The 24,153-nt window shown below is 37.7% G+C and overlaps 1 protein-coding gene across 1 annotated transcript; it reads left to right on the top strand.

Moving 5' to 3' along the window:
* Positions 1–19,947: 19,947 nt before the first annotated feature.
* LOC121987397 (myb-related protein Hv33-like) lies at positions 19,948–20,926 on the top strand. Its single transcript, XM_042541209.1, has 2 exons — positions 19,948–20,276; positions 20,350–20,926. Exons 1-2 carry the CDS (start codon positions 19,948–19,950, stop codon positions 20,864–20,866), a joined length of 846 nt encoding a protein of 281 aa, XP_042397143.1. The 3' UTR covers positions 20,867–20,926.
* Positions 20,927–24,153: the final 3,227 nt, after the last annotated feature.

Genomic DNA, 24,153 nt, shown 5'->3' with positions numbered 1-24,153 from the left:
TATTCTTATACATAAAAGCCGGAAGAAGAGCATCAGCTGAAACACAAAAATTGGGCATTATTATAAAGAAGATATACCAATTGGTAAATGTAGTGCAAAATATTCATACATACCGAAAGAGTCATCCAGGGGAGTGTCAATGTTGCTTATTCCAAATGGGAACATCAAGCCCTCCACAATCAAATGCGGTAAGCTGAATTTTGCCCCCTTTAGTTTGGGTAAAGCGAAAGAGACAGAGGGATTGTTAAGGATATTGTTGGTACTAGGAATGGGAGGTAGATCATATATCCATTGGACAGGAAAATGGGGAGGAGAAAGGAGATGCATAAAGAAAAATTTATGACTCCATTCCCTTTGAGGGGGGATTCGGTTGAACAAAATGGCCTTAGGACGAGATTGAAATTTGAAGACACCAATATCTACTTGGTGCAGAACAAAGAAGTGATGAAAAAGATGAGGAGATAGAGGAAAATCTATCAGTTTAGACACTCCCACGAAACCCATAAGGATAGAAAAAGATTAAGGGGCAAATTGATTAAGGGGAATATTAAAGTAGATACTAACATCAGGGAAAAAGGGATGAAGAGGGAATCGGAAACCTTGTAGAACTTGGTCCCTAAAGATAGATATACACCCTAGAGGAGGAATATGTGGACTATCCTGGGGGGCAGGGCGAACTATGTAGGAAGGAAAACCATAGCTCATTCGTAAATCCACTTCCTCTGTCTCTATGAGGTCAGAAACACACGAAAGAAACCACGCAGGAGGAGAAGTAGCCATGGCGGAATAGTAGAAGGAAGGTGAATCGAGGAAGGCAAGAAGAAAGTCAGGAAGCGAAAGAGAACGTCTTAAAACCCTTACTTCTCCTTTCGGCCCTATGCTAAAACCCCCCAAATAAAGATAGCAGAAGAAATAGAACAAGGAAGAGTACTCGGAATCATAACCGTCATAAAGAGGTAATGTCATGATGAAATCGAATTCAAAAAGAAGGATGAATCCCAAGAAAAAGATGTTAAGTTGGGTAATCTTCCTCGGGAAACGCAACAAAGTTTCTCTCGATATAGGCTTGATTCTTAAGAGAATCAAACGAAAATGGGGAAAATCGATCAGGTATAATGAACTGACCGATATTAAGAATATTACGATGGGCTGCACTAAATCGAATGGAACTCGATTAAAGACTACCAGACGGGACTTATAGGCATAAGTACAAATTGGTCGGTTACGATAGACTGGCCGAGATAAATACTACCCTAATATATTGAGCAGAGGTTTATAATAGTAAGTTAGGTGACACCCGCCATAATGAATCAGGATGAAATTTGGTCAAGCATAATACACTAGATGATATTCATAAATATAGGTATATATCGATCGGGTATAATGAACTGACCGATGTTAAGAATATTACGATAGGTTGCACTAAATCGAATGAGACTTAATTAACTACAAAATACCGGATGATATTTGTCAACACTAGTATACATCGACCGGTCATGATAGATCGATCGAAATGAAGGATATTATAGTATATTGTGTGAAGTTTTATGGCGGCAAGCCAGGCGACATTCAACATACTTAGACAAAACAAACAACCAGCATGAAGAGGAACAGATTTAATAATAAAGATAGAAGTTCAACGTTACATAAATTAACCAGGCTGTCACCACAAATCCCAATCCACCTTACAATGATTTGAATTCAAGTAAGAAAATCACTCTATTGTCAATTGGGGAAACATATCAGTAGGCCTGTTATCGAGAAGTTTGCGACGGTTCAGGAAGTTGGGAGGAGGATCGCGAGATAAGAAGCCTTCTTCTCGTAATTGTTGCACCGCTCCTTTAGCTCCAGCAGTGAAGGCTGCCAAGATCAACTTTACGATTGGCCTGTTGAACTCAGTAGAGTTAATCATGATGGTGGCCCTATCCTTGAAGCGGGTGTCTTCATTAGCCTTGTAAACGACCAAAGCCGTTTGAGAAGTTTTCAGTTCAGCTTCTTTGGTAGAGACCTCAGTTTTGGCTGAATTCAGGGAAGTATTTAAGGAGGTAATTTCATCATCCTTCAGCTGTAAGGCTTTAAGTTTATCAGCCAATGCCAACTCATGATCAGATTTTAACTTGTCGAGCTAAGTCGTCTGTTTCTCTAAATTGGAAGTTAATTCTTTATTGAGATCCGTAGCTAATTTAAATTGTGACTCGAGACTCTCAATTTGAACTTCAAGTTGTTTCTTGGAGGCAGGGGAAAGCGTGGCAGAAGACAACTCAGTAACCCGCTTTTTCAGTTTTTCATTCTCAGATTTCAGCTTCTTGTTCTCGTTATATAAATTATGCATTAGCCGAGACAAGCCCATGTTCTCTACCCATCGCTAGAAATGTAATAAAAAGTTATGACATAGTCGCTGATGAGTAATAAGTAGATACTAATGACCATACCTGAGTTTCCTTATAGGAGAAGTGATCGATTGTTTCAGAAGTAGTAAGTTCTTCAAAAAGAGGATGAACTTTCTCCCAAGCACCAGCAAAGGAACCTCCCAGTAGTATAGGGAGGACAGAAATGACAGAAGAACACACAGAGAAAGAGGAAGTAGGAATAGAAGGAGGAGCAAAAACTAAATAAGAAGAAGGTGAGGAGGGTAAAAATCCAGATTCTAGAATAGACAATGGAAAGGTGAAGGAGACACCACCAGAAGCACTAGTACTGGAAGAAGGTGAGGTAGGAAAAATGAGAGAAGGGTAAAGTTCAGCCAACGTAGGTTCATCAGAAGGAAGGTCAGCAGGAACAAAACCTTTTGAAACCAGTTCGTCAGCGGGAAGGATAAGTCTCCTTTTAGATGGAGGAGCCCTAATAAGTTTGCGCCCCGGGCGTTTGCCGGGAGCAACTTCAGCTACTAATTTATCGGAGCTCATAGGAGATGTAAGCTCAATAATAGGAAGAGGAGGGGTTGCTGAAGGAGCAACGACCCCTGATGAAGAAATCGGTGGCAAAGAAACAACAGGAGCTTCTGTAGGAAGGCCTTAGGGAGCCTCAGGAACCACCTGAGAACTGGACACTTCAACCAGGGGGATCGGATCTTCAACTGGAGGCGGCAGAGTAATGGCAGCAAGAAGCTCTTGTTCTTTTGCACGAAGTGCTTCCTCTTCCAGACGTAGTTCTTCATCGATTAAAGCAAAATAAAAATTGTCCACTACATAGAGAGAAAAAATGTTTTAGGTAGTAAAAACCAATAAGGAAGAAGCAGGATTTTACCTAAAGAGCCTTGTGTAGCTGGCTTGACAGGGCTTAGACCAAATAAGTATAGAAGATCTACCCTCAGCCACTTAGGGATAGAAAGCCGACGATATAACAATATTTCACAGTAAATAGGAAAAGAAGGATGAAGATGAAACTCCCTGACGTCGGGCAAGAGAGGTAAGGAGGATCTCCAGGCATGAGACCAAGGAATGGATCCTGGAAACCTTATAAAGAAGAAATGAGATTTCCAAGCTTTAAGAGACGAGGGCATATCCTCAAAAAGGACCATCTTAGTCCGGTATTGGAAAAGGAAAACACCGGGCTCCGAACACTTTGGGTAAGAAAACATGAAAAAATTTGGGGAGTAGGAGGGATATCTAACAGACGAAATAGCATGTAGGTGCCACACAGATAACAAAAGGCGTTAGGTGCAAATTATTGCAAAGGAATATCAAAATACTGGATCCCTTCGATTAGGAAAGGAAGAATGGGAAACCTTAAACCCCTATCAATTGATCCTTGAAAAAAGTCATGCAATTAGCGAGGGGACGATGAGGATGATCATCTGGTTTCGGGATTAAGATGTTGTATTCCCTAGGGATTTCATATTGGTGGTGGATGGCAAGCCTAGCATTTTTATCAAAGGAAGAAATTTGGACATACCAAGGAGTAATCGTTTCCTCAGCCATAAACAGAAGTAAAGGTTAGTGGAACAGCAAGTTACTTACTGATAGCAAGAAAGGAGATCGTCAGAAAGTGGTGAGTGCGAGGTTTGATCAAAGACTGCAGTGAGAAAAGAACGCTAAGGCAAGAAAGAAAGGGACAAAGTTGACAAGAAGATGAAGGGTTTAGGGTTTGGAAAATACACAACCGTCGTTAGATCAAAACACTTTTCTCTCAATAGACGCTGAGGATTATAGAAAAGGGGAAAATGCTCATGTGACGTAGCAGAGAGAGAAGATATGTGTTACATAATCATAAAGGAGCATTTATGTTGGACGCGACAAATTGAACCATGCTGGGGTTGGTAGCACCTCGTCATATGCCTCCAACATTCTCTTACCATTGAAGGGTCAATCACAAGCAAGGAAATTCTGAAGAAGAGACGTAGTTTATTAGGTGTAATAAAGGAAGAGGGATTGAGTTTGACGAAATCCAGGCTAAGGACAAAAAAATAATGAAAGTCATTTAGGCATAAAGCATGGTCCAAATTGATGTCATTATAAAGCATAAACTAGCATCGGTCAAAGTAAATTTACTTAGAATATCGGTCGGTGCTATAATAGATAAGTATAACATCGGCCGAGATAACCTCGTTTGTGATAAACAAGCGAATATCGGTCGGCATAATGTCAGCTATAATAGATAAATATAACATTGGCTGGGATAACCTTGTCTGTGATAAACGAGAGAATATCCGTCGAAATGACAAAGTTTATGATATACAAGTGGATATTGGGCAAAGCATTACGTCTATTCTTATGAACTAGAGGGATTCAAGAAAGTCACCCAATTCAATACAAAAGATTGTTCGAATTTACATTTAGAATCTGATCAAATACATAACATTACATTTCCCCCTCAAAACATTAAACCTCGAAAGGTCAACAAAAGTTACAAACATAAGTTCTCGGGATGCTTAGAAAATTTCAATCCCACCAAAGTCAAACTTGCCAGGAAGCAGAAGTGGAAATATTTCACCTGGCACGAAGGAAGCTTGCTCGAGCGACAGAAGTGGCAATATTTTGCCCCCACGAAGGAAACTATGAAGCAGGGTTGTCTCAAGGACAAGGGGGAGGGGACAGATCTATTCAGGCCCTGGTGCAAAGGTGACTGAAAGAGTCTCTCCCCTATTTGAGCCCTAGAGCTCTGCTTCCAGAGCAACCAATCCTAGCCCGCGAGTAACATGGGATAAGCATTCGTGGCGACACCCATGGGCTATTCAGTTGGTCCTCCAAGAGTAGTGGAAACTCCTCTGAAACTCGTCGGGTTTGCAGAACAGTTGTGTCTTTGACTGGAGATTCGAGATCTCAAAAAACTTTGTTCCTTGCGATAGTTTCTCAGACCAAAAGGTTAACTAAAGCCAAAGCTTGGGCAAACTCATATATAGATCTCGTCTTGTCTAACAAGAATCGCCCCCAGAAAGGGGGATCTGGGGCCATACTCTTAGTAAGAAGAAGTGAACAAGGAAGATAAAGAAATGGGGTGAATGGAGAATGAAGAGAGGGTAATAGCCATATTTAAAGGATCAAAAGACTCACGGGATAACTGTACGTGAGTTCACGGGATGACTTTAACAAAGGATCACGAGGCCACTACAGTATCTACGGCAGAATCACGGGTAAAGACAGGCAAAGAGACAAAAATAGACTTATGTCTAGTCAGTCGGCTACACCTCCTTCGACTAGACTTGAAGGGAAGGCTAGTGAAATGAGTTAGGTTTCATGGATCCCCGGTGAGGAAGGGAAAAGAGATAGCCGAGTTGAGAAGATAGATCAATATCGACCGAGATATACCTCCGGGGAGGAAGGCCAATACCGGCCAAGATATACTTCCAAAGAGGAAGGCCAATATCGGCCGAGATATACTTCCAAGTAGGCAGGCCAATACCGACCGAGATATACTTCCAAGTACGTAGTCCAATACCGACCGAGATATACTTCCAAGTAGGCAGGCCAATATCGACCGATATATACCTCCAGGGAGGCAGACCAATATCGGCCGAGATATACCTCCAAATAAGTAGGGCAATATCGGCCGGGATATACCTCAAAGGAGATAGGCCAATATCGACCGGGATATACCTCAAAGGAGGTATGCCAATATCGGCCGGGATATACCTCAAATGAGGTAGGTCAATATCGATCGGGATATACCTCCAGGGAGGCAGGCCAATATCGGTCGGTATATACCTCCAAGGAGCCAGGCCAATATCGACCGATATATAGCTCCAGAGAGGCAGACCAATATAGGCCGAGATATACCTCCAAGTAAGTAGGGCAATACCAACCAAGACATACCTTGAAAGAGGTAGGCCAGTCTTGGCTGGATAATACCTTGAAAATGATATGCCAATATTGGTCGAGATTACATGCTTGATAAAATATAGCCCAGTACCAGCTAGGATAATAAACTTAGAGGGGTACGGATAGGTATTTCCCAAGAAGCATCATGAAAGGTAATAATAATTGACCAGACCTAGTCTAAGTTCAGTTTCGACCGATACAATGAATAATGTTACATTAAGCTATCTATGATATAACAAAAATAGGAGGGGCAAGTAGGAACGATAGATGCACTTTGGAATAACTTGTGAAACAGGACAAAAGTAAATATTTCAAATAAAGTACTTTAATAAAGATATTTGTAGTATGTGATTGTATAACAGGTGTGCTAATGTGGCGGGAAAAAGGCTTCTGGATTTTTCTGCAGGTACTAGACGACAAAGAAGGTACATCTGGGGTACAAAAAAGATTTCTTAAAAATCATTTTCCACAAGTACATATCTTACGTCATCTCATAACAAACTGGGATGAGCCGGGGTCCACTTCATGACTACGGAGGTTATATGAAGTGGTATAAAAGGGGGAATCATCTCCGTTGGCAAGGTAAGTACACATCATTGCACACATTCGTAACCCTAATTCTCGTCTACTGTTCATCTTCTTCTTCTTCCCTCTTTCACACCGAGAGAGATCACTGACTTGAGCGTCGAAGGGCCTAGCCAGGGATTCCCACCCCGATCTTAGGTCACTGACGATAGTGTTGGTTGGTTTCTTGTGCGCAGGAAGCCTTGGAAGCTATGTACCTGGGTTTTCTTCGGTTAGATTTCTTTCTCGCCATTGGAGCTTTGCACTAGGAAGGTATTCTATGATTCTACTCTTCCTAATCCGCTTTGGGTTTCTCGGATTGGTATTCAGTCAGGTATTATTCTTCATCAAGGAAGTAGGTTTTTCCTCCCAGCTCTCTGTTTTGTCAAGCTTCTCAGACAGGATCACCGGTGATTGGGTGTGGGTTCATATGAGGAAGGAACGGTTTCCTGCCCAAAGGAAATCAAAGCTTCAACCAAGAGGAGATAGATCATTCCAAGTGTTGGAAAGAATTAATGACAATGCTTACAAAATTGATTTGCCCGGTGAGTATGGTGTTAGTGCAACATTTAATGTGGCTGATTTGAGTCCTTTTAATGTAGGTGATGATGACCTAAATTCGAGGACAAATTTACCTAAAGGAGGGAATGATGTGAGCCAAGAAAAGGCATTGAAGGGAATTGGGGGACCCATGACGAGGTCCAAGACTAAGAGAATGAAGCAAGCTTTGGAAGGCATAATAATGGGGCTCAAGGAAAAGGAGGATCAATGCACAATGGAGGCAACAACTAAATGGATCACATTTCTTCAAATTGAAAGTGAAATTGGACCAACATGAGAATTATTTTTGTATCATTTTTGGGGGGCTTTTTCTAAAGTGACTGTTGATGTCCTTTGTGGGTTTTTAATGCATTTTTGAGAGTTCCTAAGCTAGTATAATAAATACCACCATGCATGCATGGTTGCATTAAGCTAGTATTAGGGATTAGTGGTTGCATTAGTGGATAATAAATACCATGCATGCAAGCATGATATTTATTGCATAATTAGTGCATAGTGGATCTTAAGGGATGTTAAATAGGAGAACTCTTGTATGGAAAATCAAGTAAGTTTGAATGAAAATTTTAGTTTCTCTTTGGTGAGAGCTTCCTTCTAGTTCTTAGGCAAAGAACTAATTCTGATCATATCAAGGCAACTTGTGGTGATCAAACCCCATGACTTATCACTCACCTTCTCATCTTGCTTGAGTGTGGCATCAATCCCTTCCCTAAGCTGAATTTCAAGACGATCCATTTACAAGGTTCTTTATCACACTCATAGTGTACTAGTGTAATTTATTAGTCAAGATAAACTAATACTTAATTACACTACAACCACTCCAATGGTTTGTCCCATTGGGTTTAAATATAATTAAGTTTAGAATTAGATTTAGAATTTAATTAGGTTTAGAATTTAATTAAGTTTAGAATTAGGTTTAAAATTTTAATTAGGTTTAGAATTTAATTAAGTTTAGAATTAGGTTTAGAATTTAATTAGGTTTAAGTTTAGAATTCGGTTTAGAATTTAATTAGATTTAGAATTTAATTAGGTTTAAAATTTAATTAGGTTTAAGTTTAGAATTAGGTTTAGAATTTAATTAGGTTTAAGTTTGGAATTAGGTTTAAAATTTAATTAGGTTTGAAAAAGGTTATTGAACTCATGTTAGATTCAAACTTAGCTTTGGGTTAATCAAGCAAGCTTCATAAGGATAAGCTTTCAGTTCAGTGGCGTGGCATATGACCTTCTTGTGTATCAACTGTGGACCACTTGGTAAAGACTTTCCAAACTGTTCCCGCCCAAAAAACTTAATACTAAATTTTGGTCTAACTAGCCCATATTTGACGGGGGTAACTTCGTTCAGATCCACTAAGTCTAGTGCACCAGGTAGAATTCCATATTCATCCTAGACATGCCTTCGACAAAGTTTCCTTGACGTACTATCATCTCAATCCATTCTGATGCTATGTTGTAGGGTTTGGTAAACCTTTTTCATCTAACCATTCTAATAGAAAGTAAACCTAATCCTAAGTGTATGAGTTTGGTTAATCAAGTTGGTTGAATTGTTTTTATAATTGCTCCCCCTGAGTCATAGCTTAGATAAGGTCTATCTAAGTAATGGATTTGACTCTTAGGGACCAAGTAGAGGTTTGGTTTAATTAATTTGATTAAATATTTTGTTTGGACCCATGCTTGGACTTGATTTCTAACTTTTTTTACTAATTAAAGACAAATATGATTTATTTGTTTGCTTAGGGTTGTAGCCAAGTCCTGATTTGTTGTACACGGCTCGTTACGACCCAAGTACTATATTTAGACACTTGGATCCCAGTTCGAACCTTTCCAACGTTTTCTTGAGTCGCTCGACTTGTCCTTTCAAGTTGGAATTTTCTTCCTCAAGTTTTTCAACTTGAGTTGAAGTTCCGACTTGAACTTGGTTAGTCGAGTCACTCAAATTAACTTGTTGCTTAAGGTGGTCTATTTCCTTAAGTAACAAGTCATTTTATTTTTCTGATTTTGATAATTTTTTAAACAAACACTTAACTACTTTAAGCAAATTAGATTTAGAATAAATTATTACCATATTTGGATCTTCTGATCTGGGGCTTCTCTCGGAATCGAGGTTGATCTCGGACTCGTACTCTTCATCGGACTCGAAGTCGGAATCTTTGTTTCTTGCCATAAATGCAAGATGGCTCGAGTTCTTCGTTTGCTCCATGTCGGATTCGTCGAAAAAAGTCTCATCCCAAGTTGCTTGAAGAGCCTTCTTTCATCTTGTCGATTTGGGCTTTTCTTCCTTCCGGTTCAGGCAATCGATTTTGAAATGTCCCTTTTTGTTGCACCCATAACAAATCACTTCTGATTTATTTTGGGTTTGGTTGAGCAGAGTCTTCTTGACATTTCTTCTGAACTTCTTCTTCGTCAGAAGTCTCCGCACCATGTTGACCAACTCTTCTTCATTTGTTGAGTCAGAGTCTGACTCGCCTTCAGACTCGATCTTGGTTTTTGATTTTGTCTCCTTGCTTGGACCTGCATACAGAGCTACATCTTTCTCGACATGGCTTATATTAGACTGTTTGTGTAATTCCAATTTACAGAATAACTCGTCTAACTTATGAATTGAAAGATCCTTGGAGACCTTGTACGCATCTACAATTGATGCCCACAAAGCATTCCTCGGAAAGGCATTTAAGGCGTACCTTATTATGTCACGATTTTCCAGGTTGTGTCCGATCAGGTGGAGGCCATTAAGTATGTCCTTCAGTCGAGCGTGTAGTTGCAAGGTCGTCTCTCCAGGAAACATTTTTATATTAATTAAATTATTTAAAAGCAAGTCCCGTTTAGTTACCTTCGAGTCGTTGGTTCCTTTGTGTAGTTTGACTAGAGAGTCCCACAATTCTTTAGCATTGTCATATGGGCTGACTCGATTCAATTCTTCCATTGTAAGCCCGCACTGAATGGTGTTGATTGCCTTGTAGTTCAGTTGTACCTTTTTGATCATTTGGGGAGTCCATTCTTCGGGTTCTAATGTTGTTCCATCTTTCGTCGGGAGAGTAACCTTTCAAGATTTTGAACCAGAGCTCGATGTCGGACTTCAAGTAGCACTCCATTCTATTCTTCCAATAACTGAAATTCTCTCCTTTGAATAGTGGAGGTCTAACCGTACTGTAACCTTTTTGATACGAGTTCAACATCCTTGCAAGAAAAAATTAAAAGACAAAATATTTCAAAGACTTTTGTCTTGGGATTAGTAGTGCTTGAAGAATAAAAAAATATTCTAAAAGAAAAGAAAGAGTTTTAAAATGCTTTGAAAAATGATTAAGAAATTCAGAGCTAATGAGGCTCTGATACCAATTGATAAATTGGATGCGAGCGATAGAGGGGGGGAGGGTGAATATCGCTTCTTTTAAAAATTTTCTTTTACTTTTTAAATCAGAATCGTGCAGCGGAAATAAGAAAAGAGACAAAGTCATTTACTTCTTTCGGAGCCTAGCTCGACTCCTACTTGAAGGCCCGCGGTCCTCGACCGCACCGATGGGCAAAGCACTTAAACCCTTCTTTCCGAAATCTTTGGAAAGAAGCAGATAGTACAAGTACAATGAAATAAGATAGTAACACTCCTACTATCTTATTTTAATTTAAGTGCAATATGAAAATAAATATACGGACAATTGTATGCGTAGGATGTAGCTTGGTCGGTACTTCAGTACAGAGTGACTTGCTGAGCTGTTGAAGATGTGTAGCACAATCCATACACGAAGAAGAGCTTTTTAGATGATCAGAAAAGTTATTCTGGCCTCAAACTTCGAGCCTCATTTTATAGGTCCCTCTGTTCGGTCGACCGAACCCGCTCCCTTCCTTCCTGGCTGGAGTTTGACGCGGGCTCGATCTCCGGCAATCAATGCTCTTTAAGGGTTAGGTCGATCGATCATGCCTTTCGGTCGACCGAACAGGATCTTTTCCCTGTTCGTCACAATTAGCTGAGATCTTCTTTTAATGTTGTATTTAATGATGATTAGATCGGTCGACCGATCCTCCGGTTCGGTCGAGCGATTAGCCTTTTTTCCTTCTCCTACTGATCGGTGCTAATGAGCTGGCCAGTGCTGAGTCACCATGGATCGGTCGACCGATCTTACTGTTCAGTCGACCGATCAAACTTTGATCAGACTCTGATCTGTTCTGGTCTAATCTGAATGTTGTTCTAATTTTGCCTGGTTCGATCGACCGATACTACTGTTCAGTCAACCGATCCAGACGGACCTGCAAAATAGTATTAAGATAAAAAATCTCCTGCAAAACAGATGCTAGAACAATAATATTATAAAGCAAGAGTAATATAAAAGACAGTAGCACTGTCTTGATATCAACTTGAAACCTTCCCGGTTTCTTCAGTTGGATCAGCGACCTAAGGTTGTTCCCTTCGGAAACCCGACCTCACTGTCGCTCCTCCAGTTTGTTTACATCAACCTACCTACCAAACTTTGATCCTCCAGATCTAGTTTGGACTTTTTACTCCGTCTTGATCGGCTCCCCAGGACTTTTCTTTTGATCTTCGGTCCTCCAGACCTCTCGATCATACTGCCAAGCTTAGGGTCTCCTCGACCTACTTGGACTTGCACCTGGGTTCCACGATTTGCTAAGATTTCTCCTGCCTAGCCTCCAACTAGGTCTTTTCCGGTTGAGTAAACATCCTGCACACTCAATCAACTTGTTAGATCATAACAAGACTTAACTTGAACCTTTGACAACATCAAAACTCAGGTTTGATTCTGGTGCAGCTTGCACCAACAGTCATAGGTCCACACAAATCAGAATGAACTAATTCCAACACATCTTTGGCTCTATACCCCTTAGACTTAAAAGGCCTCTTGATCATTTTTCCTTCCAAGTAAGACTCGCAGGTTGGAAAGTTTTCCACCACCAATGAACCCAAAAGTTCATCGGCTATTATCCTTTGAATTCTACTCAAGTTAATATGACCTAGCCTTAGATGCCAAAGATATGATTGGTTCATTTCCGAAAGTTGCTTTCTCTTATTAGAGTTAGAAGATGTGTTATTAATTTCCATTTGTTGCATCGTGGGAGTTTTTGGATTTAGTATATATAAATTGCCAACCAACGTACCAGAACAGATAACTTCCTTATTTTTCTTGATAACAACTTTGTTATCAAAAAAGACAGAATATCAAGTTCTTTAAATAGTTTAGAAACTGAAATCAAGTTCTTTCTAAACTTGGTACGTAAAGATAATTTCTCAAAATCCATGTTTTATTCATATCAGAGGATAAACATCTCCCACTACAACAGCTACTACTTTTGCAGCAGTACCCATATAGACGGTGATTTCCCCTTCATATAGTTGTCAGGTTTCCTGGAACCCTTGCAATGAATTGCAGACATGATCAGTGATTCCCATATCTACACACCAAGTACCGGTACATAACACCACTAGATATGTTTCAACAACTAATGAATAAAATACACCTTTATTATTCTCAGTTCTGAGAGGACAGTCCACCTTAGTGTCCAAGTTTTATTTCCAATCATTATAATTGGGACTACTAAGTCTATTCTATAGTATAAGAGCTAGGGGATTGAAAAATATTTGAAATCCAGAGAATCACAAAAATATTTGGTCAAGACCAACACCTCAAAATCCCCGTGAATTTTGTATGTCACATTAGTGTGGACGTACATAAATTCAAACATTTGTAAGAGGAGATTTTATCCATTAATTTTATTATCTTGTCAACCTATCTTTATGACAAATAAAATTAATAGTTGGTCTATCTTCGATCAAATATTTGGTCAAAACTTTAGAATTTAAAATAATATTGATTCCTCAAAATAATATCATTTAAATTCACCAACACCTCAAACACTGTGAATTTTGTATGTCACGTTAGTGTGGACGTATACAAATTCAGACATTTGTAAGAGGAGGATCTTACCCATTAATTATCTTGTCAACCTTAAATTATCTCAAACACTATGAATTTTGTATGCCACGTTAGTGTGGACGTATACAAATTCAATTATTTGTAAGAGTAGGGTTTATCCATTTTATTTTGTCAACCTAACTTTATGACAAATAAGATTACCTCAAACACCGTGAATTTTGTATGTCACGTTAGTGTGGACGTATACAAATTCAGACATTTGTAAGAGGGGGTTTTACCTAGCTTTATGACAAATTAATAGTTGGTATTCCTTTAGTCACACAAATAATAGCAACGACTTCGTTGGGGTGGATACTATTAAATGCGCCTAAGTGTATACCATTACTTGATACTTAGTCCATTAAATAGGATTGTGCCCCTTCAGTTGGAGAAGATCACATGCTCCTAAATAATTTCCTATAATCATCCATTTAGGAAGTTTGATCTAGTGATCTGTAAACAAACTCATCCGTTGTGGAGGGAGGCAGTCAGAGCCAACACACAAGTTTGTTTGCATCACTTACAAACCAATAATGGAGACCATGAAATTTATTTACTAATCCCTCTCCCACTTAGTTTTTTAAGAAGAGGATTTTATCATGCAAGCACACATCACATGCACACACACACATCACAGTAAATAAAAAGAAATAAATATGGAAAAATAATTTTCCAACTATTATGGCCTCTTCCATCACTGTCCTCCGTGTGTTGCCAGCCCTAGCAGTCGTCAAAACTAGCCGCCAGCCCTAGGGCTCATGTCGTCACGTCCATCGAGCTTCCTTTTCCGCTGCGCCTCTAGTCTTCAAATAGCACCACGCCTCAAATTTTATATATATTGATCCTATATTCCTCAAAAGAATGTACATAAAGTCTAGATCGAACAAAAATATAAAATCCTAAAAGTAATATAACTCCGACTGTATTTAATAAGTACAATCATGCGCACACATAAAATGCCCTCGACATGTCAGAGGGTCCAATCACACACAATCACAATAGGTCATAATAGTTGGAGCCTACAACCACAGAGTTAATCTATTTGCACATCCTACTATTATCCTGCCTAAAATATGTATGTCATGTGCATAATTAAACTAAAACTAAACTCATAGAGGCTAACCCTAGCTCTGATACCAATTATTGGTTGCTACTTAGAATACCGTCCTAGTTCCCCTGTATAAAAATTTGTACAAGCATAGAACTATCCTAACTACCCATATGTTCTACTAAAGTTAAATTTGGATTGCAAACAATGCTTAACATTATTAATACAAATTTTCCCTTTAGAAGTTAAACTCGAATTGGGAACGAAACTTAACATTCTTACTTCAAGTTCAACCGATGTGATCTTCCTAAGTTAAACCATATTACAGAAGTTAATCAAATATCTATTTCAAGGATCGGCTTCCAGGTCAAATGTGGTGAAGCACTAGGCCTTCTTGAGAATGAGATCATCCACCACTGCCTAGACAAAGCCTTTCAAAGAAATCGGATATTTAAACTTCTCACAGTAAACAAGGTTTAATAATAGAGATCTCAATAGAAACACATTATCGAAACATGAAATCGAAACAAAAATCGATAACAAAAAATGATAATTAAAATTGATAACCTCTTGTGTTTGGTTTTTCAAGATTTATACAAAAGATGAACTAGTTATGATGCAGAAACTAATAACTAGTTACACCTCTTGTAATTTATAGACCTCTTGATCTTCTATTGTATTCCTCTTCTTATCTCAGGTATCGTATAGGCGACGATCTACCAAGACCAGAATCCACCAAAGTCTTCTTCTTCCTTTCAAGTTTCGGCCACCAACTTTCTCCAAGAGATGATGAAGTTCGGTCACCAACTTTCCTCCAAGGGATGCTAGACAAGAGAACCTCCTTCTCTTCTTCTTCTCCTTCAAGCAAGCGGTCATCAATGGATCTCTACACCAATATGCCGCTGGCCACCAAGAGGGAAAACAAAGGAGAAGAGAGAAAGAGTAAGGTTCGGCCACCACAAAGGAAGAGAGGAGAGGAATAGAAAATGTATTCTTGTTATGAGGTAAGGCACCTCTACCCTCTCTTTTATATTCCTTGGTCTTGGCAAATAAGGAAAGTTTTAAACATAATTAAAACTTCCTTATATTCCTTTCCAATGACTAAAAAGTAAAGTTTTAAAATAAAAAATTAAAACTTCCTTTTCTTCTTGTCATGGCCAGCCACATGCTTGTTCTCTAAGCAAGGAAATATTTTAAACAAAAATTAAAATCTCTCTCTTAAAAAGCTCTTTTGTGGATAGTTCTAAAAGGAATGTTTTATAAATTAAAATCTCTCTCTTTTAAATCCTTTTATGGATATCTATAAAAGATAGGATTTAAAATAAAACATGGTTTCAAGAAAAGAAAGTTTTATCAAAAAATTAAAATCTTTCTTTCACATTATAGATAATTACAAATAAGGAAAAATTTCAAATCTCTCTTTTATTTCTTTGTAGAAAGCTATAAAATGAAAGATTTTAAAATTTTAAAACTCTCTTTTAAAACCAACATAAAAGGAAAGTTTTCAACAAAAATAAAAACTTTCTTTTGTTTCCTTTTATTACCGATCTAAAAGAATGAAAGTTTTATATTAAAATCATGCTTTTAAATCCTTTTAATTGATCACTATAAAATGAAGGATTTTACAAAATAAAACTTCCTTTTGAATTCACTGTGACCGGCCACCCTTGCTTGGGCTCCAAGCTAGGGTCGACCACAACTTGAACCCATCTAACCTTAGTTTGGCCGGCCCTAGCTTGGGCTCCAAGCTTGGCTTGGCCGACCACCTTAAGGTGGGTAAGAAGTTGGGTTTGGGTGGATATAAGACTTTATAAATAAGAGGCTATAATAGGGACCGAGAGGAGGAATTGATTTTGGTCTCCCAATGAGCTTGAGCTTCCCGTGTTCGCCTCGAACACTCAACTCAAGCTCATCAATAATATCTTATTCCACTAAAAAGTTATTATTGTACTACCGTACCAATCTCATATTACTATATGGGCTACTTCTTATCATGAGTGTGTTAGTCTCCCTGTGTTTAAGATATCGAATGTGCATTAATTAAATGAGTTACTGACAACTCACTTAATTAATATCTAGCTCCAAGTGTAGTACCACTTAACTTCATTGTCATGCCGGACTAGGTCCACTTGTAGGATTTACATGACAATCCTTATGAGCTCCTCAAGGGGGCATCATCAACCTAGATTACTAGGACACAGTTTCATTCTATAATCAACAAAACACCATATAAATAATATCATTTTCCAACTTATCGAACCTATTGATTTAACGAGCTAAATCGCACCCTTTGATAAATCAAAGAAATAAATATTAAGTATACGTGCTTGTTATTATATCATGATTAAGAGTGCACACTTTCATAATAATAGAGGTATTGTTATTTTATATAGTCAGTATAAAAAGATACTACCTCAAATGGTTCTGCTCAATACACTCATAGTGTACTAGTATAATTTATTAGTTAAGATAAACTAATACCTAATTACACTACAACCACTCCAATGATTTGTCCCATTCCATCTTGGTTGTGAACAACTGTTTATAATTTATAAGGAACTGATAACATGAACTTCTGTGTGTCTCCTCACACCATGTTATCTTCAATATAAATTCAATGGACAACTACACTTCGCATAAATGTAAACATTTGACCAATGTGATTCTTAAATGTTTATATAAAAGCTAGACTTTTAGTATACACTCTAATAGATAATATGTTCTCTAGTTCTGGATCCTCGGATAATGCAAGTCTGTCATCTACATCACCATGTCAGCCTACTTCCTTGTCTCCATCAACAAGTGATTCAGATGATCATGCTCCTCGTCGCATGCTTCCCATTAGTGACATTTATGAGCGTTGCCCACCAAATGCAACTCGATATCCCCATCCACGAGCTCTAGTGGTCTCTTCAAAATCTATTGAACCAACTTATTTTACATAAGCAAGCAAGGATCCAAACTGGCGTAGTGCAATGGCTATAGAATTTGATGCACTTCTTCGAAATGGAACATGGAGTTTAGTTCCGCGCACTTCCTCGATGAATGTTGTGGGCTCTAAATGGATATTCCGTCTTAAGCATCGAGCTGATGATTCTCTTGAACGGCACAAAGCTCGACTTGTAGCTAAAGGATTTAGTCAACAATCAGGTATTGACTTTAATGACACTTTTAGCCTAGTCATCAAAATTACATCTGTCGGCCTATTATTATCAATAGTTGTTAGTTCTAGTTTGTCTATACGACAATTGGATATTTCAAATGCATTTCTCCATGGTCATCTTGAGGAAACTATATTTATGGAGTAATCACCTGGGTTCATGCATCCACAATTTCCATCTCATGTTTGCCAACTTAAGAAATCCTTATATGATCTTCGACAAGCTCCTCGTGGATGGTTTCATCGATTATCTATTTGGTTACAAGCTCAAGGATTTTCTGGATCAAAGACTGACTCGTCTCTATTTCACAAATATAATGATGGATCTATGATATTTTTCCTTATTTATGTAGACGACATTCTGATAACCTGCAATGATCACAAGTGTATCACAACTTTATTATGTCTTCTCAAACAAGAATTTCCTACTCGAGATTTGGATATTGCTCGTTTTTTTTCTTGGTATTGAACTTATTCCATATGACGATGGCTATCTTCTCTCTCAGAGCAAATACATTACTGGACTTCTTCAAAGAGCCAAAATGGATGGAGCACGTCTGATCTCTACACCAATTGCTATAAACAACTCTGTAACTTTATCCTCTCCTGCTCTTTCTAATCCACAGATTTATTAAAGTATTGTTGGAGCTTTACAATATGTCACTATCACACGCCCTAAAATTACGTTTGCGGTAAATCATGCTTTTCAATTCATGCATGCTCCAACTGAACAAAATTGGGATAATGTAAAAAGAATACTTCGCTATCTCAAAGATACTATTCTACATGGTCTTCTTTTTTATCGTCAATCGCCTCAAGATTTACGTGCATATAATGATGCAGATTGGGTAAGTTCTCTTGAATATAGACGCTCTACTAGCGGATATGTAATATTTCTTGGATGAAATCTTATCTCATGGAATTCGAAAAAGCAACTTATAGTATCTCGTTCAAGCACTGAGGCAGAAGATAAAGTTATAGCAAATACAATGTCAGAAATTATTTAGCTTCAATAACTTCTCTCTGAACTTCATCTTGCATCAAATATTGCACTAAAAATTTGGTGCGATAATATTGGAGCAACATATCTCATAGCAAATCCAACCTTTCATGCTCGTACAAAACATGTAGAAATTGATTTTCATTTTGTTCGTGAATGTGTGACAACTCAACAGTTATCCATCTCTTATATTTCTGCTGAAGATCAAATTGCTAATATCTTTACTAAGTCATTATCCAGACAACGTTTCAACAAGTTAGCAAGCAAACTCAACGTCAAAGATCTCCCATTAAGTTTGGGGGGGGGTAAAAGAGATAAAAGGAAATGACCAGAATTGATCGGATCAGATCACCAAATCAAATTAGTATTTGAATTATTCTAATAATTATGTTATAATTATTAGAATAATTCTCAGAATTATTCTTAGAATAATTCTGTTATTTATTAATTGGTTAATTGACCAAGTACTTTTTGAATATTATATATTGTATTATCCTTAGGACAAATATCAATGAACAATAGATTTTATTGTTCTTATATTATTTCTTATTCTCTCCCTATTCTTCTTCTTACAAATGCAACCATAATTGGCACATCAGTTTTAGAATATCTACCAATGAAATTCAGATAGAGTTCAATGAAGCAGGATAGAGGTTCATCCCTCCTTGTCACAAACCTAAGGTTTCCTGATGGCTACATTAATTGGTAAGGAATCACACAATAGTGCGAACATGACTCCTCTTGTTTTTAGTACAGTGGTTACATGAACTTCCATCAGCGTAAGTGACAGGGACAGCAATGGACCATCAGTAATTCTATACTGAACCTCACTGCTTCATTTTGATTAGTGATAGATTGTGCCCCTTGTTACCGTCCAAAGTAAAGATATATCTAAATCATATTCTTGAAGAAATCTAAATATGCTTCTCAAAGCTCAAGTAATCCCCATCCCCGTAATGTCTTCTTCAGTTGAAATAAGATAAATATAGACAGATTTATAAACTAGTTCTTTTTGGACAAGTCATATTAGCTTTAGTTGTTGGTATTAATCTATAATTCAATTACAACAAACTCCAGTGCGTGATATTTGTTGATAATATTCATGAAATGTAAAGAAAGCGAAAGATATATTTTGATCAATTAAGCTAGAGTTTTTTTTTTATTCCTTATATTTAGATAGCATGTCTCAGGCTAAAGAAGCTTCACATAATTGACCCTCTAATGAAAATGTCATTTCCCAACTACCCAAAGAAGCTATTCACCTTTCCCTCCACTACAGTTGGTTGCCAATTTTTATTAAAGTTAAATGTGTTCCCACCACAGGGACAATACCTTAAATCCTTAAATCCCAATCCATATACAACGGAAGGTCATCAAAGATTAGCTTAATCACCACTTGATTGCTTCACCTTAGTCTACTTCTTCCTCCAAATCATCCCTAAATGGGACGGCATTCCCTCTCTCTCAAGCAGAAACTGAGGAAAGGATTGTGGTCTCCAGAAGAGGATGAGAAACTCTACAACCACATTATTAAATATGGAGTTGGCTGCTGGAGCAGTGTGCCAAAATTAGCAGGAATTCTTCAACTCTCCCCCCCCCCCCCCCCCCCCCCCAATCTGAACCAATCGATTTTTCATGCAGGATTGCAGCGGTGTGGCAAGAGTTGTAGGCTCAGATGGATCAACTACCTGCGTCCGGATGTCAAAAGAGGGAATTTCTCTTGGCAAGAAGAGGATTTGATCATAAGACTGCATGAAATTATGGGCAACAGGTAAAGAATTCCTCCAAGCAATCGAAACCTTTATTTCTAGTGTAAAGATGTCTCATGTTAAATATGATTGCAGATGGTCACGAATTGCATTGCAGTTGCCCGGAAGAACTGATAACGAGATCAAGAACTACTGGAATTCACATCTAAGTAAGAAGCTCCTACAGATGGGAATTGATCAGAGCACCCACAAGGCACTGACTGAAGTAGGAGTGCGAGAAGAAGCCATGAATGCTCTTTGCTCAAATGCTAAAAGTTCTTCCGTTGAGGAATCACCATTGCTGTCTTCCTTAGGCCCATTCCCATTGCTTGAATTTCCAACATGTTCGTATTCGATGGAGACTTTTAATGTGAATATTGACAGCCGACTCCAGCAGAACATTGGGCTTTTAGGAGGCGTCTTGGATGCCTCAGATAAATTAGGTCTTGGAAACACTTCAAGCAATCGAAGTTCTGATAGGAACTGCAACTTTAAACTAGAAGAGATGATTGTGGTAGATGAAGCAGCTACTCATTTAAGGATTAATGAGGTGGAAGCTCATGAATATAAGTGTAATATCTGGCAGGAGACCTTTAATCTGGATTTCTTCTAGTTTATTGAAGCTTTGTTTCTGTGTTCATTCACTTGGAAAGCTTGGAAAGATGCTTTGGAAAGTTGGAATGTTCTTTTGGATTGTATCTAATCAAAATTTTCTTATGTTTTATTTCATTCTCTCTTTTTCTATAAAGCCAATGTTTATGAAGAATGTGTCATGCTAAATTGTCCTGAACTACTTCAACATGCTTCTCCAATTGCTTTGTTTACAGCTGTGCTAGAACTAATCATTTTCCCCATGACAAGGTTTTATTATAGCCAATTTAAGCTGATGTGAGTCAATTGGTGTCAGATTAAGGAAAAGATTTCAGAAACATTAAAATGAGGATGATACTATTGAAGTAGGCCTGGCTTGTTACGATATATGCAGGGTTTTGGAGGTGGGGCATGTACAAAGCGTTCAGCATACATGATTATTGTAGATGATGTGTTGCTGACCAGCATGTGATGTGTCTACCATAAAAAATAAAAACGAGAGAGTTCTGTTCAAAGATCAATAATTAGATATCATGAAAAAGATTGAACAAAACGTACTAATGACGATGATATATCCATCAAGATAAGATCAACCTAGTAGAGTTGAATTCTGATATATAAGATCTCATTGAGTGTAGATCGTCATCATAGCTCATGACGATCGAGATTGTCTACTAAGATAAACATTCTTAATCCACAACTTCAACACAAAATGCAACTTGATCGTTGATCACACTTCTAAACAAATATTGATAAGGTAAAATCTTAGTCAAAGGATATCCATTATTATAAAAAATAAAGAATAATAAGTAATTAATAAACAAAACTGAGGGTTTCATTAATAAATAAATTTAAAAACAACTGTAATATGCTCCAAGTGCAGTTGATTGATCGGCCCAGTCATAGTGCAACGGTAGCGTACTCAAGTTGTCACCTAGATATTTATGCTTTGATCCCCAATTATGACACATTTGTAGAAATTTTTTCTTCAAATGGGACGTGTAATCAAGGAATGTTGGACTTTTAGGCCGTCCGCCGTGAGAGCTTCATAATTTATCCTAGTGGTCGATAAAAAAATTCCATGGGACTCAATCAATCACCTAAGTAAACTAGGTTTATCATAAGTGTAATTAATTGATTTCCACATATATATATATATATATATACCACGCCTAGGTGGCCTTACTCCAAGTTAGTATCATTTTTATAAAGGTAAATGGTTTTATATATTATACGAGGGAATACATACTAGAGGCACAAGAAACGAATAAGTGCCTCTCAATCTTATGAAACATCCTCTCAACATTGAAGATATCAAACTCATATTGGCATCTTGCGGGTTTTCCATATTAAAAACATCATACAAGACATACCTAAGTAACTCGCTTAGGCAAGTGGTCGTTGCCACGGTATCTTTGAAAGGAGAATCATAGCATCCGCTCGGAGATGTCCATCTCATTTTGTAGTTGCAGCCATTCACCTTTTGCCAAAGAGCGATCAGACACCTAAAGGAGGTATCGTACAATGATTCAACTCATGCAAAACTTGTCCTCTATGCAAGCAAGCCATACCTTCACCTTGCATAGAGGACAAGTTTTGCATGGCTTGTACACTAGCTGATCCTTTAGCGTAGGTGGCCATATGCAAGGAACCATAGCATGCATGAATTGATGTTTAGACATAAAATGTCTTCCACGCAACCTTTTCCCATGTGTTGGGCTTACCTCGTGGACGGAAGAAGTTGTATGAAGTTGTTGTATGTCGCTGAGCAATGCTGAATCAACTAGCCAGGATGGTTTGTGCCTAGGATTTTGATCCTGTTCGATTGCACAAAGTGTCGCAAAGTTGTATAGAGTAGTTTCTTGATCAAAGGCGATTTTGTGGCCTTCGCATTTTAGTTCCATAAGTTGACATGCCGGAGGTACTGATGATGAACCCCATTTCATCCAAAGGGAGTCTTTTTTCCATTGTAAATTCCATAGAGACTTGCATAGTAAAACTGAGTTTAAAGCCCATAATTCTCGAATGTCATACCCTCCTTGTTCTTTAGCTAAACACATCGTGGCCTAGGAGATAGGCAATCAAGGGTGGAGCAAGGTAATATGTTACCTCGTGGACGGAAGAAGTTGTATGTCATTGAGCAATGCTTAATCAACTAGCCCGGATGGTTTGTGCTTAGGATTTTGATCCTGTTCGATTGCACAAATGTCGCAGAGTTGCATGGTCTTAGTTTTTTTTTTAATTCCTACTTGAAATTTTATTCTCTTTTAATGTATCTCAGGTGGCACCCAAATCCGATAGAAATAGAGAAAGTAATTTAGAAAAAATAAAATCCCTAACCCTTCTTTTTCATATCCACCCGATTTCTCTTCATCTTTGTTTGCCCAATTTCTCATCTGCCTGATTTTTTCTTTCTCTTCACCTACATGATTTCTTCAATTCTTCATCTTCTTGTGAATGTTTCACTATTAATACTTGGAGCAACAAATACCTACGGTCCTTTTTCTCTTCTGCGACTGCTCCACTCCTCTCTTGATTCCCTGAGTAAAAATTATCTTGAAGAAAAATTTGAATTTTGATATTATTTAAGGGTATTTTTTTATGTTGCTGTTTTGTATTTACTACATTTATGCTTTATTATTCTAGTTTGGATTTTTTTTCCCCTCCATGAATTAATATTAGATTTGGTGGGTGAGACAGACAAAACCTAATCATCTAGGTATCTCTTTAAATTTGTTAAACAAGTACCTTGTAGTTGAAAAGAACAAGAAACTCTTTATGAAGTTATACCCTGAGGGTTCAAGCTTGATAAGGGAGAAGCCTCCAATTACTTCCTTGATCATCAAGATGATTTCTCTATCTGCACCAAATAGCAAACCCTCATTCATCCAGGTTTGTGTTTTTTTTTTTTTTTTTGATACTAAGAGATGGGGGGGATTTTCTATCTAAGAATTCTAATTTTTTTTACTAATAATGTTCTTATGTAGAATTTAGACTAGATGATTTCTTAATTGCTTTCTGCTCTATAATTTTGCTAATTTAAATCATTCTTATGTAGAATATTGAAGAACACACTCATAAATTTTTTTAGTAATTTTTTAATTCAATAAATAGTGTGGGATCTTTAGCTACTACCATTGCTGTTGGATCTTTGTAGGTAAAGGTGAGATTTATACTAGAAATTGTATTAGAAATTGTTCTTTAAGATTTATGAGATTCTAAGCTAATAATGTCAAAACTTATTTGTGTTAGGTTATTTTAATTTCAAATCAAGGGAGAAAAAGGAGAAACAATATTCTATCATTCTTT

The sequence above is a fragment of the Zingiber officinale genome, chromosome 5B, assembly GCF_018446385.1.
Source record: "Zingiber officinale cultivar Zhangliang chromosome 5B, Zo_v1.1, whole genome shotgun sequence".
In the NCBI taxonomy this organism is placed as follows: domain Eukaryota; kingdom Viridiplantae; phylum Streptophyta; class Magnoliopsida; order Zingiberales; family Zingiberaceae; genus Zingiber; species Zingiber officinale.
This window is presented reverse-complemented; position numbering and strand designations above follow the sequence as displayed.

Coding starts and splice junctions, on each gene's coding strand:
- LOC121987397 (XM_042541209.1), top strand. CDS start 19,948: ATGGGACGGCATTCCCTCTCTCTCAAGCAGAAACTGAGGAAAGGATTG. Junction 20,277..20,349: donor CATGAAATTATGGGCAACAG/GTAAAGAATTCC, acceptor ATATGATTGCAG/ATGGTCACGAATTGCATTGC.